The sequence below is a fragment of the Onychostruthus taczanowskii genome, unplaced genomic scaffold (assembly GCF_017590055.1).
Source record: "Onychostruthus taczanowskii isolate IOZ18803 unplaced genomic scaffold, ASM1759005v1 scaffold11, whole genome shotgun sequence".
Classification (NCBI taxonomy): Eukaryota; Metazoa; Chordata; class Aves; order Passeriformes; family Passeridae; genus Onychostruthus; species Onychostruthus taczanowskii.
Window position 1 is genome coordinate 3639679 of NW_024497629.1, and position 18420 is coordinate 3658098.

The 18420-nt window shown below is 47.8% G+C and overlaps 1 protein-coding gene across 1 annotated transcript; it reads right to left on the reverse strand.

The window, feature by feature from the left end:
• Nucleotides 1–15856: 15856 nt before the first annotated feature.
• Nucleotides 15857–18221, reverse strand: RHOB (ras homolog family member B). Its single transcript, XM_041421369.1, has one exon. It carries the CDS (start codon nt 17909–17911, stop codon nt 17321–17323), a length of 591 nt encoding a protein of 196 aa, XP_041277303.1. The 5' UTR covers nt 17912–18221; the 3' UTR covers nt 15857–17320.
• Between the last annotated feature and the right edge of the window lie 199 nt (nt 18222–18420).

Genomic DNA, 18420 nt, shown 5'->3' on the forward strand with positions numbered 1-18420 from the left:
ACAAGGTCCCCAGTGCATGTGTCTCAATGACAGCCTGCTCTTGGCTTATTTGGCATTTAATTGCTAAGGTTACTGCTGCTGTGTCTTCTGCACTGCAGAAAATAAGGGTGGTCTGCAGCAATGAAGGTCAGAGATGGGTAGCAGATATCTCTGACACTTAAAGCCTTGGTAGATGTGAGTGGAGATGGCAGAGTTAGGTGGAACTACAGCATTACAACACTTTCCCTTATCCCACCTGGAACTTATCAGCTAGAGTAGCCTTACAGCTCCCTTTGTCTGCAGGGAAATGTAGCTCTGCTAAAAGGAATATTTTTTTTACAAGGGCCAACTGCTTTGGTGTTGTTCCCACATTGGACAGCCTTGAAACAAAGTGCAAAACCAGTCCCAAGAGAAAATTGTTCTGTCTATGTGCACAGTCCCAAAGGCCCACTGCTGAAAGCAGGGAATCACCAAAAAGCCTTCTGCAGATTTGTTATTCAGGAGACAGGAAAATGGTTATTTCCATGCATCAATTTCTCTCTGTTTGCTCTCACAGGAGCAAAAGGTGACAAATAAATCTCCATAATGGCACAACCACCTCCATGGCACCCCCTCTTTGACTAGGAAATTGTCCCTATGGGCTCTGCTTTGTCAGTGGCTGAGAACAAAATAATAGAGGCACAGTAGGATGTCCCTGCCACCCAGCTGGTTTATGGCTGACCAGGGCTATTGCAGAAGAGATGAGGGGCTTATGGATCAAATCAAATCCTGCTTCTTCTTACTCAAGGCAACAAACCATCCTTACTCTGAGTGATGTAGAGGAAAGCTTCCAGATGTCCAACTTTTTGGCTTCTTGGGAAAATTTTGCCTGTAGGAGCTCATTTTCCCACACAATTAAACTTATGGCCTTTTTAGTTTAGGTCATTCCCGCTACAAATTTCAGAGGACTGAAGAGAAGGGAAGATCAAAATAGAATGAATCCCTTAGGCCAGGGAGGAAGCGAAACCATGGTTGTGTGACAGCAACTTTCTTGGCACTCACTTGGATGCGAGGAAGGTCTTCTAGATAGAAAGCAAGTGCTCTAATATTCTTGGCAGTGTTAGGTTAATGGTTGGACTTGATGATCTTAGATACCTTTTCCAACCTAAATAATTCCAGCCTAAATAATTCTGTGATTCTATGAGTGTAAGACTTTGGCATCTCCTAGAAAACCCCAGCTCTTCCAGCCAGTAAACTGGCACTCATCCCCATAAACAGAGAATATTAAACAGAGCAACAAAGCAGATCCTTTCTGAGGATACATAAGGCTTTCCACACTTTTCTTTTTCCCTCTGTTGTCATGGAATCATACAATACTTTGAGTTGGAAGGGACCCACAAGGATCCAACTCTGAAATGAGTGGCCCATAGAGGGATCAAAACCACAAGCCTGGTGTTATCAGCACCATGCTCTGACCAGCTGAGCCAATCTCAGGATAAAACCAGCCCAGTACCTCATCTCCATGGCTTTTGTGTTTGACAGTAAGCATATATCTACACATCTCAGCTGAAGAGAGGTTTTTCTTCCTGTGAGGCGGGCTATGTACATTAGCAAAGGAAAGCTTAACCGGGCCTTTACAGATCTTCATTTTTCTGTTACACTTGCAATATCACCAGTTTCATCACTAAACCAAAACCCAAGGCATTTCTTGTGGCATCCAAGCTGCAAATTGGAATGTCAAGTAAAATGAAGACTTATAGGGTTGTAATTCCCCAGGACAAAAGAGGGGCCGCTTCTACAAAGCACTTCTGTCAGCTGCATGGAAATCCTTCCAGCAGGCTTAGCCTATGAAGGAGGAATTTACAAGCTGGAGATGATTAAAAGGCAGAATTGTGAAAATGGCAAGCAGGCCTTGCTTAAAGGGCTAATTTGATCCAAGGCAATAATAGCATATCTAATGGAAAGGCAGTTTGTATTCAATACATCATTTCATCCTTTCTCAAAAATGCAGGGATAAACTCCACCACAATCCTGGATGTTCATTCTGATCACAAATTGCAGATCTTTCACTTCACATCAGCACCTATTACCTCTGAGATTCCCTTCCAAGGAACATTTGGAGCCTGGCACATATCTGGTTAAGAGTGCAAAAATTGAGAGAAACACAAAACAAATGTCCAGATTCTGCCTTCCTTATATTCAGGTCTGGTTCCAGCACTGAATAAAGGAGCAGAATCTGGCCTTGGGGGTCTCAAAGGTACTGCAAGGCAAGGCAGAACCTGAACTGACTCTACCCACTGCTAGTTTCCTTTGCACGCGACTGCAGTCATGCAGTGTTCCCCAAATAGAAGTTCATACCTTTTCACCTTCAGAGCTGGCCTATTTCTGCTCTCTGGTATTCAAAAATAAGTTTCTCTCCATCCCAGGAAGAAGCCATGCTATAAATATCTCCATGCAAGTTTCCTAAGTCCTAATGTTTCTCACAGGAGGGTGCAGCTCCTTGTCCAGAAGTGACAAGCCTGGCTGGGTTCTGCAATGCCTTTATTAATGTCCTTGTGCTGCTGTGACTGCAGACTAGGAATGGAGACATGGGCAGGAGCAGTAGCACTGCTGCAGCTATGGGGGTCTAGACACCAGCAAGATAGAAGTTAGGAAAATCTCTTCAAACTTCATCAGCACTGGTGAGGCCACACCAAGAATCTTGGGTTCAGTTCTGGGTCCCTCACAACAAGAAAGACATTGAGGGTCGGAGCATGTCCAGAGAAAGAACACAGAGCTGGGGAAGGGGCTGGAGAACAAGTCTGAGGAAGGACCTGGATGGGGGTTCAGCCTGGAGAAAAGGAGGCTCGGGGGGAACTTTCTCACTCCCTACAACTCCCTGGAAAGAGGTTGTAGCAAAGTGAGGCTCTGTTTCTTCTCCCAGTGAACAAGAGACAGGACAAGAGGAAATGGCCTCAAGTTGCACCAGGAGAGGTTTAAATTGTACATTAGGAAAATTTTCTTCCCTGAAAAGGTGGTCAAACATTGAAACAATACCCAGAAAAGTGGTAGAGTCATCATCCGTGGAAGTGTTCAAAAGACATGTGGATGTCCTGGTTAGGGGCATGGTTTACTGTTGGACCTGGAAGTGTTAGGTTAATGGTTGGACTCCATAAACTGAAAGGTCCTTTCCAAGCTTACTGATTCTATGCACTTTAATAAATCAGCTCATACAGGAGGAGGGCTTGGTTGTGAAAAGTGCATTACCTCAGTGTTTTTAACTGTGCCTTACATTGGACCCTTCAAAAAATAAGACACCAGTTTTCTTAAGAACCAGTTGAACTGATGGAAACATTCAGAATCATGAAAGGGGAGAGGGGGCCTGAAGGGATAATGTGTCTTGCCCATGAAATCAGCAGCAAGCCCAGGAGCACAGCAGAGGGCTCCTAACACTATGCAGAAGTGCAAAAGTATAGACCACACTTTTCTTGCCTGAAAGGAGGTTATTAAAATAAGTGACATAAACGCTGTAGAAGCAGCGATGCAGGCATATATGTGATTGTAGCTGGTCCCACTGGGCTAACTGCTGCATGGCACCTCCACACTCTGAGACACACTGGTAGTGCTATTTCAGGGATTTCTAGATCTCCTCCTTGCTTCAAACACTTTTCATATGAAACTAATCCCAGTAGTACCCATGAGCCAGGCCTGCCAAGAGGGATGCAGATCAGAGCAGATGTTCAGTGTGGCTGAGGCTGTTAGACACAACCAAGCCAATAATTAGAAACTTTCATGAGGAACATTAGCCCTACATCCTTGAGATGTGAAAAGATTGAGGGGGCATTTCACACCCCACTTATTTCTTCTGAGAAAAATGTATTCACCAGCAAACCCTTTCAGAAGCATCAAACCCTCCCACCAACATCTCAGCATGTGCTGCAGTGTCAGAGCCTGTGACTCAGTGACAGCTCCAGAGACTTGGAAATCAGCTGCTGGATTAAACGGACTGTGTAGAAACACTAGGTTTGGGTAATTCCAAGAAATACAAGCTCTGTGACTAAAAAAAGATGTTCTCAAACTGTTAAATATTTAGCTGCCAGCTGGGGTTACTATGGAGAGAGGTGGCTCTGTTGGTAAGGAACACTGAGGGCAGGATTTAAAGAGCCTGTAAGGAAGAAAAGCAGTTTGGACAAAAATACATGTAAGTGTAAGACAGATGGACAGTCACAAGTTCAAGACCTTTCAGGCTGGTCCTTTGATGAACACGGCAATATCTACTTTGCCTTACGTTTTCTGGGTCCTGTACACAGCAGGCAGTTGGCTTTCAAAAGGAGAAGAAGAAATACTGAGAGAGGAAAAAAAAATATTTTGTGAGTCAGCTATAAAGAAACATGAGGAGAAGAGTCAGGTGTCCCTGGGACCTCCTTGGCCTCTTTTACTTCTTATCTAAAAGGGTGAAAACATAAGCAAGGAGACAGAGTTTCCTCAGCTGTCCAGATATGACACAGAGGAAGGGCAAGCATGGTGCAGGGAATGTCTGTGGCCAAATAAGAGCTGTGCAGAGAGTCAGACAGAGGTGACATTTCTTATCCAGTTATCAAGCAATCTGGGAGTTTCACAGCCATGCTATATGTTTGATATGAAAGGAGGGGACTCCCCATATCCCCTCCACTCTGGCTGCTCACTTCTAGCTGATAATCTGTCCAGCCAGGGGGAAATACTGCTGCCTTTGGAGGAGCAGAGTATTTTCCTCTGCTAAAAAAACACATATAGTCAAAACAAAAAAAAAATTTAAAAAAAAGCTTGTCAAATTGCCTCCAAAGCTGATTAAACTGTTGAGCAAGCTTCAAAAGCAAGTGGTGCCCTACACACATTTAATCCATGAGATCACCGAGGAAGTATCCCTTTGTTAGGCCAGTGACTACAGCCTGAGCAGGGAGAGGACACACCTCGGCCTTGACAGTGCAGTTTTGTAGCAGTAATTTGTTGATCTCGAAGCATGAAGCTGAGTTACTGAAGGTGTAGGAGGAATAAATGTTCTGCAGGAGCAGCCCAGCTCTGTCAGTTCTAATCAGTAATACTTGGTTGCAGACTCTCACCCCTGTTTTTCCTTCCTCACTGAAAACAGAAAAAAAACAAAGCTGCATTTCATGACTGACAACTGTGGAAAATAAACTGAATTGTTTTGGCCACAAAAATGGGTGAGTGTGAGAACTGTCAGTGACTCAGCTCCCTGTCACCTGCCCCACTGCAGGTTTGGTGCCGCTGCTGGCGAGGCGTTCAGCCAGGGGCAGGCGCTGGGGGGGCTCAGGACTGTGCTGCACCCTGAGATGGACACGGAGCTGCTCACAGGAGCCCTGGAGTTGTGTTCCCCAGGGCTGTGTCCTGCCCTGCACGTGTCCCTGTGTGCCATGGGGACAGCCTGGGGCTCTCTCAGCTGTCCCCCAAAACCACGTCTGAGCAGAGGGCGGTGGGGGAGTGGAGTGTGCTATATTTGTGTCTGCACTGTTCCCCATGACAAAAGATTCATCAAGCACGGGCAGGAGGGTTCCACGTGAAGCCAAAAGAAAGGCTGGAGGTAATACTCAAAATTAATAGTTCTTGCTCATGCATACATGGGGAAATGTTGGGCATATGCCGCTGCATCACAGGAACCATGAATCTCCCCTAGTGATGTCCAAGAGAAAAACAGGCACTGAAACCTCTCCATAGGAAAAGTTCAGATGAAAAATTCCCATGTGTAAAGGCAGGAGCATTCACCAGACTCCGGTTCTTCTAAGAACTTTTAGGAAAGGACCAAAACTCTGGTACTTGCCAGGACAGAGGACATTTACCTTCTTTCTAAAGATGTCAGACTCGTTTATGAAGAGTGGAATGAGGAACAGCAGTCATGGGCAGACAGGAATGACTGGTAAATGCACAGGCAAGATGTGAATCCTAGCAACAAACACAACCTTCTCAGCACAGAGGCTTAAATGCTTCCCATTTAGGAACTGATTTGATCCAACAGCTCCTCACAGTTTGCACAGACAGGAAAAACCTGTATTCAGTAATGTAGCAATATGGTTTTCCTATACCAGGGAAAAGGTCCATTAATCTCAGCATATTAATAAATGAGCATCTATTAGCAACAAATAGGCTGGAGATCAGATTTCAAGTGCAAGGAGGTGATGCTCAGAGCAGCTTTCTGATGCCAGAAGTAGAGGTCAGGAGAGGAATAAAACCAAAATCTGATGGACTTCCAGAGAGATTTGGATAATAAGGGACAATCACAGGGAATTAGCAGGCCCTGGGTGGAGAGAGCACACAGGCACCTCTGTCTGCATCCAGGTGGGGTGTGCAGGGAGCAGGGCTCTCAGTGCAGCTGCAAATGCCCATGCAAGGGGACAGAGCCAGGAACAGCAGGGTCCACTGTGGCTGGGGAGGAGCTTCCAGGCTGATGTGCCCAGTGGCTTGGTGGATGGGCTGGGGAGAGTCCTGATCTCTGTGTCTGCTGCATGGCTGATATCCCATCTGATCCTGTCTTGCCAAAGGGGGCAGCGCTGGAGCAGGAGCCACAGCTGGAGCACAGGGATCTCTGTCCATCCCAGTGACAACAGGGGTGCTGCCAGCACTGCACTTTCACACACAGAAATCAGAATTACATGGCAAAGCAGAAATCAAGTGAAGTTCCCCTGGGTGCTTGGCTGCCATCTGGAAGACAAAACCATTGCGAGCACACCTCAGTTTTTGAGCTGCACAAAGCTGCACAGAAATAGGTGCAAGACCACAAACCATGGAGTCTCAAACCCTAAAGGTCAGTGAGGACCCTCCCAGTGCAGGGCACAGCCACAGCACAGGAACAGCCCTGTCACTGGACAGAGCAAGCTTGGAGAAGGTCCTCTCCTCTGCACTAGCACCTCGGCTCACTCATCTCCTGTCCCGTGTGGGTGAGGACAGGATACTCTGGTCCTTGTCAGACCTGTGAAACTCACTCATTATCCCTCAATTTAAATAATGCCCTCAGAGTTCAGCAGGATGGAAAGAGGTCAGTTTTGATCATGCAGGCTTGGTGAGTACCTGTGTAAGCTGCAGCGTAGTGGGTAGGACAGTCATGAGACATCCAAGCTGTCCCTCAAAGAAGGGAGACCACTAAACATAGGTCTGCTCAGGAAATAACATGTGAAACGTGAGTTTGACCTCCTCCCAACTTTGTGAGTGACAGCTAAGCTTTGATGTACAGAACCAGTGTAATTTAGGTTGGAAGGACCTCGGGAGGTCCCCTGGTTATTGCTGGGCTAACATTGACATTAGTCCAGGAAAATCACTGGCATTAATTTCTTCTGAATTCACAGGCAGCTTCTGTTTGATCAAACCTCTGCTTGGTGACAAATAACACACACAGCAAAGAAAAAGACAAACAACAATCCTGGCTCCCACCATGGGCTGAGCTTTGCCATTCAGTGCTCTGCTCCCCTCAGACACAGCCCCACCTCTGGGTGAAAGGGCTTTGGCTCACAGGGAACAGAAGGGGTTAACAAACCCCTCAGCAAATGAAGCATCATTAGAAAAAGCTGGACTGCTACTTTCTAGGATCTACAACCTTTAGCCAAGGGACTCAGCTTGCTGGGAATTGTTCCCAGAGTGCCACGGTAGCCCAGACAGTGTGACTGAGCGCTGGCATGATGCCTGTCACACTGTGAGAGAACTTCTAATCCTGGATTTTGAGTTTGGGGTTTTTTGGTTGGTTTTGTTGGTTTTTTTTTTCCCCTTGCTTTTTTCTTGCTATTAGTGATTTTTATAGCATTATTTTCAAGCACAACGGGAATTGTCTAATTGGAGTTGTTTTATTAAAAAAGGCTGAAGATCTTCATGAGAGACATCAGGAAATTCTGCAGGACATTTATCAAAGCCACAAATTCTGGAAAATTTAAATCCTGCCAGTATTATGGACAACATCCCATGAACACAACTATGTGCATATGGTTTTGCAGACCTAGCTTTTGTCCACAAAAATGTCCCCCATGCTATCCACAGTGTTGTGAGAGACACCTTGATAATCCTATTTGCAACAGTTCCTTCACCCAGAAAGCCTCAAAGGAATACACTGCCCAACAAATGCTTCTGGACAGGGAAGCAGTCTACACTCAACCTTTAGTTGAAGTTGCTTCAGTGTGAGGGCAGAAGGTTTGAGAAGCTGGTGACTGAAGGCTGGGTACAGCCCCAGTTCACCCACAGAGCACACAGTGCTGCTCAGTGCCACCCAGCAGTGATGCCAAGGGTAAGTCATGGCCAGCCCACCAACCAGGGCTGGAAGGGCCCACCAGTCTCCCCTGCCCATTTCATCCAAAAATGCAACAAATTTTGGCATGTGAGCCTTCTGGGTTGCTTTTCTTCCTTTGTCAACTTTTAAAGCACAGCCACTGGATTGGCTTGCAAATTTAACACGTAAGATGCATATTTTTCTTGGTTTTTTTAAAACTATTCATGCACAGACAACACAGTCTGCCTGTTAGTGGAAGAGCTGCATGTTCTGAAACCAGTGTGTGACTGCTTTATGAAATAGTCATTTGGGAATGCCTAATAAACAATTTCTTTTAATTTTAAACATCTGTATCTGTAACAATAAGAGCAGCTGACGTGGCCCTCCCTCAGTCCTGGGCTCTGGCTTTAGTTGAGTAAGGACTGGCTGCAGCCTGAAAGCGATCTCATCTGGCCCTGCTGCTTCATATGCTGTAATTCTAGCCCTCTGCAACTTGTCCTGGCTGATTTTCTCCTGAAACTTGATCTTTACACGGATCAAAGGAGCAAAAGGAGAAACAAGAAACTTTTGCAGTGAAATTTCAGCCACGGCAGCTTGAGCTGCGTCTCCAGTTCAATCCCAGCCACCGGCTGCTGCCTGTGGAGTGTGCTGCTGTTTCCAGCCTCATGTCCTCATCCTGCCGGCAGAGTTTGCCACAGCACAGTCCTGTTTGCAGAAAAGTAACCTGCAAAAAGGAAACCTTGCCCCCAAGCACATGAGGAGTTTTACCAGTGCAACAAAAATCATGCTGACATGGAATGACTCTGCTGATAAACTGACCTTCTGAGACAAACCAGTACAATCCCAAAATTTAACAAAGGGTTCAGGAGATTAACATCACCAGCAGAGTGAATCAATGCATTATTTACAATTTGTCTGCTATACGGTATTAGGGAGACTGTCTCCCTGCAAGGTGACTGTGCACCAGCCCCCCAGCCCTTAGTGACAGTGTGTCCCCTGGCAGGAGGAGACTGGCACCAAACACACCCACCCTGAGGAGGCTGGCACCAAACACACCCACCCTGAGGAGGCTGGCACCAAACACACCCATCCTGAGGAGGCTGGCACCAAACATACCCACCCTGAGGAGGCTGGCACCAAACACACCCACCCTGAGGAGGCTGGCACCAAACACACCCACCCTCAGCCACCCGAGGGCAGCTGCCCTGGCTCTCCTCAGCATTTGCACACCTTCAGCATAGTGTTGGTAGCAGTCAGCTAGGGAAAAAACCTTCCTTCCATGGGCATTTCTGCAGGGTGTGCAGATAAATGGGGGTCCCTAAACCTGCCAGGTACCTGCACCCAGCTCAGGGGCCCAGAATAGACTCCTTTGAGTGACTGTGGCCATTAGTTTCTTGTGATCAGATGGAAGAAATATCTGGCTTATTCCTTTGCCTAGTTTGTGAGATGCAAAATTACAGAAGATTATGTTTCAAATACATGCTTAGGCTAAGGAGAGTAAAAAGTGGCTGGAACCAATGTCTTAGAGTACATATTGCAACTGCTACAGTAATGTCAGTCTAAGAGTGCAAGTGAAACAGCCTGTCATCCTTACTTAGCTGCTTCCCTGAAATGATGAAGAATTAAGAGCATTTTTAGATGAAAAATGTGTAGAGGAATGGCTTTGTATTAAACCCAGAGATACTGCTGGAAAACCCAGAGAATCCCTCAGGAATCAAAGCCCTTCTTCCAGTCTGAAATCTTCGTGGATGAATACAGGCTGAGAACAGTTGCTCTGAATTTCACACATTTCACATGATGGTGTTAAATTTGAGCCCACCCAAGAGGAGAGGCCACCGGTGTCTGGGAGCCAGGGCTGTTAGCACAGAGCTCGGGCATTAGGCACACCTTTGCTAAATTCCTGGCTGCAAGATAATTACTACAATTTGCTTTCCTTGTCACCACTTTACTGGTGTGTGTGTCTGTGTGTCTTCTTCGAGCCTCTCATTTCAGTAATCACTGGGAGTGTTTTGAGTGAAATGCAGCAATCACTGCAATGCAAAGCGTTCTGTCACCATCAAGAAGGAATGAGCTCCCCAGCTGAAGGACATTGTTTGGGAACACTTCCATGGAGAGACACACATCCATCCTCCTGCCCATCGCCTCACCGTGGGAAGGTGTGTTGGTACACGCTGTCTTGACATGAGCTCTCTCTCCCATCCAGTTCCTTGTGCCTCCAGATGCCAACATTTTACTGTCCCTTCAAGACGACTGTCAGAGAAAATGGAAATTAATTGTGAGTACTTTTAGAAAGCAGTATTTAGAAACTTGGGAGTTTCTTTCAGACACTCGTGGTTGGTTGGTTTAAACCCCCCAAAAAGATACATATCTATCTTTGTCTTTCTGATGTGCTTACACTTGCACACCAGGCAGTGATTTTCCACAAAATTTTCCAAGCTGATAATTTGTCAAAAATACAGTGTCCAAATACTCTTGTAAGAACCTTGAGCACAAAAGCCTGGATTTTTTCTTTTCATACGTTTACACAAGTAGTGTGACTACATCTAACTTTGCGCACACGTTATGAAAAACTCCTGATCTAGAACTCACTCTGTTTTCACCAGATGAGAAAGTTGCCTATCAGCAGGAAGGGTCAGGCTGCTGCCATCACACCCCAGAGAATCCAGCAAAGTGGGACCGGACCCTGCAGTCCCGACTTGTGCTGCTGCACTCAGAGGGAAGAGCCCCACAGAGCAAGGGCTCCAGGGTCAAACTTCGTGGTATAAAAACCCCGCTGCACAAAAGCTTAGGGGCAGAGGAAAGGCTCTTCCAGGGCGAACTCCTGGCAGATCCTGCCTCCCGCTTCCCCATGCCCTGGGCACTCCCCAAGCCTTGGGGCTGCCCGCTGCCACCGCCCTCCTCTCCCTGCAGCAGGGAGGGCAGGGGACATTCGCATGCAAATGAGGGTGATTTCCCACCAGGAAACCCCCTTTGTTTCCAAATCCATATCTACAGCCCTGCCACAGCAAGCTTTGCATGCAGAATCGGATGAATGACCTAAAAGCAGTGGAACTAAGCATTTAGCGTAAAATCCCACCCACTGGTCCCCTTTACTGGAAAGCAAGATTTAGCAACACAGACAAAACCCACACAGACTGGCAAGGGAGGAGGGAAATGTACACACTGAGGGAGTTGGTGCTGTAGGCACCGGTCTAATGTTCTTACTCTGCAGCTACAGTTCAGTGCAAGGTATCACATCGGTGCCTCCGGCTCTGACCCCCTCTAACATCCCCACCTCTTAGCAGCTGTTTGATAATCATGTAAGGAATGCAGATGTGCCCGCAGCTGTTATTACACCAAATGGTGTGAAGTTATACCACAACTTCTGAGTTATGGATGGATGATACACTGCTGACACTTACACCTCTCCCAGGTGACTTTCAAAGCCTCTCACTTCATGGCCCTGTGACAGAACTGGAGAGAGGTCTGTCCTGTGCAGAGTGTGCATGGCCACAAAACTGAATTTACCTGTCTGCTGCATTTCACAGACTGTGGCTTACCACTGCCCCTGGGAGCAAGCCTGAAGAAAACTTGCTCTCAACAAAAAAAATGGACAAATTCAAGGGAGGAAGAGGGAAGTGCAACTCATTCCTTTCCTCTAGTAGCGTTGAAGAAAATGTCCACCTACTACATCAGGTTACTCAAATCAAGCGCTTAAAAACATAGAATCATGGAAACATAGGGTGGTTTGTGTTGGAAAGGACCTTAAACATCATCTAGTTCTGCAGCCAAGGAATAAAATCTGTGACTGAATTACTGTTAGTGACACTGATTCGAGTAATATACGTGTGGAGTCCCTTAGAGTAATTTTTTTTTTATTTCTTTTACTGCAGGAGTTTGTGTCACTTCTTTACTTGATGCCTTGAGAGGCTGCCTAGAACAGAGGCTAGACAGTGTTAAGGGAATAAAGGAGGTATTTATTAAAAGGCCTTCAAAGGATATACCTTGGGCAGTACAAAAGCCTGGCTGAGACTGCACCCAAGATGGACCCAAGATGCACAGTGGGTCACATGTTTTCATACTTTTATAAGTTCTGGTTCATTTACATATTGGGGTTAATTGTCCAATTACAGCTTCAGGTTATGAAGTCCCATCCTCCCAGACTGCTCTCCTCAATTTGCTCTTGTTTAAAGTTTTTGGGCCTGAAGCTGCAAAGTGTCCTTGGTTCTTGGGCTGAAAAGGATTGTTTTGTCTGACTAAACTGTGAAGAGAACTTGCTAACACTTTGTATGAAGTTCAGAGTTATATACTCATACAGTACAGAATCTGAAAAATATGAAAGCTAAAACTTAAGGCATCATAGTGAGTTGCTAAAAAAGATTCGTAACCTATCCAACATAATGTAAGGCAAATGGAGCTAAACTAATTCATTGTTGCAAACCCAGAAAGCCATTAAGAGGACATTGCTTTAAAGTCTGCAATTGCACTTGTGCAACCCCCCTGGAGTGTGTGGAGTTAGGTGAGGGTTAAAAAAACTAGAAAGTATAAAGAGCCTAATTCCAATGCATAACAAGTGCTTCAACAAATACTATGCTAGAAGTACCAAGGAGATTTAATTACTTCTTTCTCCCACCAAAGATGACTTATTCTGTGTGTGACATACCCTGTGGAGCGTGCTTTCCACACAGAGATTCTCTATTTGATCATGCAAGGGCTACTTACAGCTGCTGTGGGTAAAAAGTGAAAGGAGGAGCAAGAGGTGGTTCTGACCTTCCCTGGGTGGCTTCATCTTCAGTCTGACAAGACACCCTTGCACTGCCAGAGGGTTCAGCCTGGGAACCTTGTGGGAGTGCACAAGTGGTCTCCTCTCTTGAATGGAGAATGCTGGAGATGATGAGTGGGCCTTTCAGCAAGGTGCCTCTACATTTCCAGAGTTTGCTGCTAAGGATGTGACAGCACCATCACAGGGTTCTGGCTCACGTGAGAAGAAACAACTTTAGCAGAAGCTGAACTCATCTTGAACAGAATAAGGGAAGGTACAACCTTCCTCAACTTACCCATCTGTGTAGTGTGTGGACACAGCTGGCAAAAGCCTCTATGCTCAGCAGTGTGCACAGGGACTGTGAGGTGAGTCAATGGCTGACCTTCATTTGATGCTCTGACTTGCTCAGCGTCACTGCTTCTCCTGCCAAAAGGTTACAGCAGACAGACGGGGTCAGATGAATATGAATTAGGGGACCAGATGAAGATAAGCAAGGGGAGGTCCAGATGAAACCAATCCTCTGTCTGAATACGGGGTGTAGGTTGTCAGGCACCTGCCCTGAGCTCAGGTGCCTGCCTGACCCCAAAGGTGCAAGACCCTCTGGGTACACCCGGGGGGATGCAGATGTGGGGTGGAGTTGGTCAGTGTGACACTCACACTGTGGGGTGACAGCCTGGCCCTGTCTGGTGTCAGATGGAGCTGGTCAGTGTGACATCCCCACGCTGTGGGGTGTCAGCCTGACCCTGTCTGGTGTCAGATGGATGGAGTTGGTCATGGGTGGAGTTGGTCAGTGTGACACTGGTCAGTGTGACACTCAGGCCATGTCTGGGTGTCAGATGGAGTTGGTCAGTGTGACACTCACACTGTGAGGTGACAGCCTGACCCTGTCTGGTGTCAGATGGATGGAGTTGGTCAGTGTGACACTCTCAGGCTGTGGGGTGTCAGCCTGTTCGGGTGCCTGAGTCATGAAGGGTGGGATGTGCCACACCTTATGTTTCCCCTCCACCGAAGCAAGCCCAGCAATGTGACACAAAGTAAAGGAGTTATGTTAGAGCTCTGATCCCACCATCTGACCCCAAGGGGTGGACTCCCACAGTGATCTCACCCTGACGGCTTACTCAGCTTCACAAGTAGCAGAGAAAGGTCATGCTCAGTTAAAACCAAAATGTGCTTTCTTGCAGCTTTTCTCCCTTGGGCCAGAGGCAGTATCCCTGACTTGGGCAAAGATCCAATTGGAAATAATGAATGTAATTACCTTGTAAGCACCTCAGTGGAAAATATTGGTATAGTTAATTATACAGGGATGCAATGCTAACCCATTTCCCAGTGTTTAAAATACAAATATGAATGCATTCTCCATTGGGGTTTTGAGAAGATTAGTTATTGCTGCAGTCTAACTGAATTGATAAGGTTTTCAGCTATTGCAATCATTTTAATGAGAAGGTTTCCAGTTCAGGTTTATCATCAATGGCTGGCATCACGTGTAAGAGTGCTACTCTGCACAGAGCTGGCGTTTGAATCCCCCTGCAAAAATGAGGGCCCCTTTGGCCATGGTCCTTTAAGCATCCAAAACTGAGATCTCTTTCAAAGAATGTTTGATTTTAGTGTTCTCAGATTGAAGATAAGAAACTCACACATTCACTGTCCAGAGAACTGAAACTGAAATTTGAGTATGAGGAGAATTGAGACGGATATCCAAAACCTAGGACTTCGGTACCTTTCAAGAAATCCTCATTAAATTGGCGACGTGTAAATGTGTCTGCCTTTTGTTAAGGATTGTAGGAAACAGTGTAATAAACTCACAGCATGGACTGAGCATGTACTCTAGTATTTTCACATTATGGCTGATTGACTTCCCAGGTGTTGAACAAGGAACCTGTTATTTCTATGTCAGTCTGCCTGAAAAGCCCCATCGCTTTCAGCCCTCAGTGAGTAAATGAGCAAAAGCCACTCCATGTGTTTTCCTTGCTTTGGTGTTTGTTAACATTTGTTAACATTCCTGAACTATATGTACCCTAGCAGATATTCATAGGTCAAAACCAGAAAAAGCTCAACTCTCTTCTCACATCTCTGCAAAAGTAGTGGAGAAGATTTATGAAAATAGAAACCTGTCCTGATATTTCCCTTGAAGGTATCCAAGGAAGTTTTCCAGGAAAAAAAAAAACAAAAACAGGAGACATCAGCACTTTGGGCATAGATCTTACTGTTCAGCAACAATCACATTTTGCATGAGGCCACATCTTCCTGCCAGGAGGCAAAGCCACAGGCAGCAGCCCAGGGCCTTGGGCACCTGCCCAGGCAAAGAGGGAAGGGACAGGCTCAGTGCCCTGCTGGGGATCCCTGACACAGAGAGGCCCAGAGTCCTCAGGCTGCCATGGGAATTAATGAGGCCAGCAATTGGAAAATCCATCCAGGCAGCTCAGGAGACTCCCGGCTCAACAGAGAGCAGTGTTTGCCCCATGCCCTGATGCAGCGAGCAGGGCCATGCACTTCAAGCAAAGGGGAGACCACTAATAAAAACTGCTTTTATCTAAATATTTCCTTGAAAGATAATCCTTACAGCCAGGGCTACTTTTCAGTTTTGTGCCTGTTCTGCTGCAACACCAGCTCACTGGGAGCCCAAGCACAAGCCACAGAGGCTGCCCGAGCTCAACCACAACAAGGATGGATTAGTCACCACCTTGACTTTTGAGTACGTTTCCATATGCCACACACAGAAAAAAAAAAAAAAAAAAACTAAGGAAGCAGCTCCCCCAAAGGGAATTAAAACCACCATCCTCTAAAAGCTGCCAGACAGGTATTTCACCCAGTGGAAAAAAGCCAAATAAAAGCATGTGTAGGCAAGGGGCAAACTCTGGTCTAGTTCAGCTCTACCCAGGTGTAGTGCTGCAAGCAGAGGACAGTCTCCATGATTCACAACACTGCTCTCACAAGTGTCAGCATAGAATCTTTTAATACTTTACATAAAAAACTGCATACACTATAGTTTTATGTAAACATCATATACATCTCAGTTTTTGCCATGTCAGTTTATTAAAAACAGTCTCAGTACCACTGTTGAGGGAAGAGGGAGAAAAGTAAACAAACATAAATGGATACATTTGTTCTCTGAACCAGAGAAACAGAAAATTATTTTCACCCAGGCTGGCCGCCTTGTGAAAATAAGTTTTAAATAAACCTTGATTCTTTAAACTGCCCTTTAGTACTAAAGTCTGATGTACTCACTGCATAAGTAACAGTGCTTTCACCCATTTTCTTTTCCAAGGCAAAAATATACAGTGGTTTTATTTTGTCTTGTGTTGAAATCAGTTTTAAACAAGACCCAGATGAGGTTACTGAGTAAGAATGTTTCCAATGCTACAGTGTTGTATGCAGATGATGAGTGCATTGAGTGTTTAATTTAAACATAAAAAAATCCACCGAGTTGTGCAAAGTAACATCTTTTGAAAATAAACTTTTAAATAAACCCAAATCAACACACTTGCAGGAGACAACATTAAAAGTAAGGAGCAGGCACCAAAATCATAATATGGCAATATCATCCCCTTGCTCACCCTGCCTCATCTGTCAGGAGGTGGATATCCAGCAAGCAGGACAGTTCAGCTTTACTTTCTGGCCTGGTGGCTTCTGCAGCTGGAGTCAGTTCATGGCTCCTGTTCTCAGCAGGCATCAGTCACTCAGGGCAAGTTCCTTTGCACAACACAAGTCCCACCTGGGCACCCCCTCCCCACCTCACTTTAAATAAGCACCCCCTGCACTCCCCCAGTTTGCACAAGACAAAAAAGGTAACATATATACAGGTTCGCTTGGGATGACCCTTCCCTCCCCTCCCAGTCTCGGTCTTCAGGGCACTAATTTCCACAGCAGGTCAGGCTCAGGCTGAAACATGTGAGGGAGAAGCAAGGATGCTGCAGGCAGCCTGGGAGAGGCAGCCCCTTTCCCCAGCTCGCCCGGGTGGAGGCACATGCAGGCAGGAGGCAGAAGTCCCATCGAGCATCTCAGCTCCACCGCCCTCCTCTTGCAAAAGAGAGGAGGCTGCCCGGGAGCAGCAGGTGTTGGCAAAGGGGCAGAACCGGGTGCAACGTTTGCTCAGTCCAGTCTCAGCAGCTTTTTGTTGTTGAGTCCACGACTAACTCGCGGGGGTCAGCGGTAGGAGAAGGCTTCTCCCCACTTTATTCCCAAGACTCAGGGCATGCAATCCCCCCCTCCCTCCGTCCCCACGGCTGAGCAAGCACAACCCTTTTTGGCCGAGGCTCAAGGAGCCTCAGCCCCCACCCCGTCCACAGCCAGTCCCTAGCGGAGGGGACAGGCAGATGCCGTGTGCGTGTGTAACCCAGCTCCTCTCCACCTGCCAACAGGTGACCCAGGCGCTGTGCCCAGCGCCGCGCTCCAGACACGCCCTATAGGACTTTGCAGCAGTTGATGCAGCCGTTCTGGGTGCCGTAGCGCTTCTGCAGGGCTGCCCGGGTGGCAGTCTCGAAGACCTCCCGGACCCCCTCCTTGGTCTTGGCCGAGCACTCCAGGTAGTCGTAGGCCTGGATGCGAATGGCCATGGCCCGGCCGTCCTCGGTGCGCACCGGCTCCTGCTTCATGCGGGCCAGCTCGTTCCGCACGTGCTCGTCGTTCCGCAGGTCCTTCTTGTTGGCCACCAGGATGATGGGGACGTTGGGGCAGAAGTGCTTGACTTCGGGCACCCACTTCTCCGGGATGTTCTCCAGCGAGTCCGGGCTGTCCACAGAGAAGCACATGAGGATGACATCGGTGTCCGGGTAGGAAAGGGGACGCAGGCGGTCATAGTCCTCCTGGCCAGCCGTGTCCCACAGGGCCAGCTCCACCTGCTTGCCGTCCACCTCGATGTCCGCCACGTAGTTCTCGAAGACGGTGGGCACGTACACCTCGGGGAACTCGTCCTTGCTGAAGACGATGAGGAGGCAAGTCTTGCCACAGGCACCGTCCCCCACCACCACCAGCTTCTTGCGGATGGCAGCCATGGCCAGGCTCGCCAAGCTGGCCTTGCCGTGCAGCAGGACGATGGCAGCGCCCTCCTCCCCGCGGCCGCCGCCTCCCGCTCCCTCTCGCTTCTCACAGGGCACCGTGGCGAGCCGGCCCGCGCAGGCAGGCGGGCGCGCCCTGCTCTCTTTGCTCACCGGCACCGCGCCGCCGTACCCTGCCTCGCGGGAGCGCTACGGCCGCAGGGCAACGCCGCCGGCCCCGGAGCCTTGCGGTGGAAGCGTCGCCGCCGGTTCTCGCCCTCACCGCAAACACCGCCAGAGCACCGGCTCCGCGCAGCCACTGCCGCAAGCTGCGGCCCGGCGCCGCTATTTAAAGGCGCTCGCGACTTTCTTAATATAGCTAGCCAATGGGAAGGCAAGGAGTGAGGTCATCCCCGGCGGAGAGCGCTGCGATTGGCGGGCGGCCGCGGGCGGGAGGCGGGGCCGAGTCGGGCGGGGGAGCGGCCGGGCCGGGGCAGCGGGCCCGGGGTCGCGGCGCCATGTCAGTT

Coding starts and splice junctions, on each gene's coding strand:
- RHOB (XM_041421369.1), bottom strand. CDS start 17,911: ATGGCTGCCATCCGCAAGAAGCTGGTGGTGGTGGGGGACGGTGCCTGT.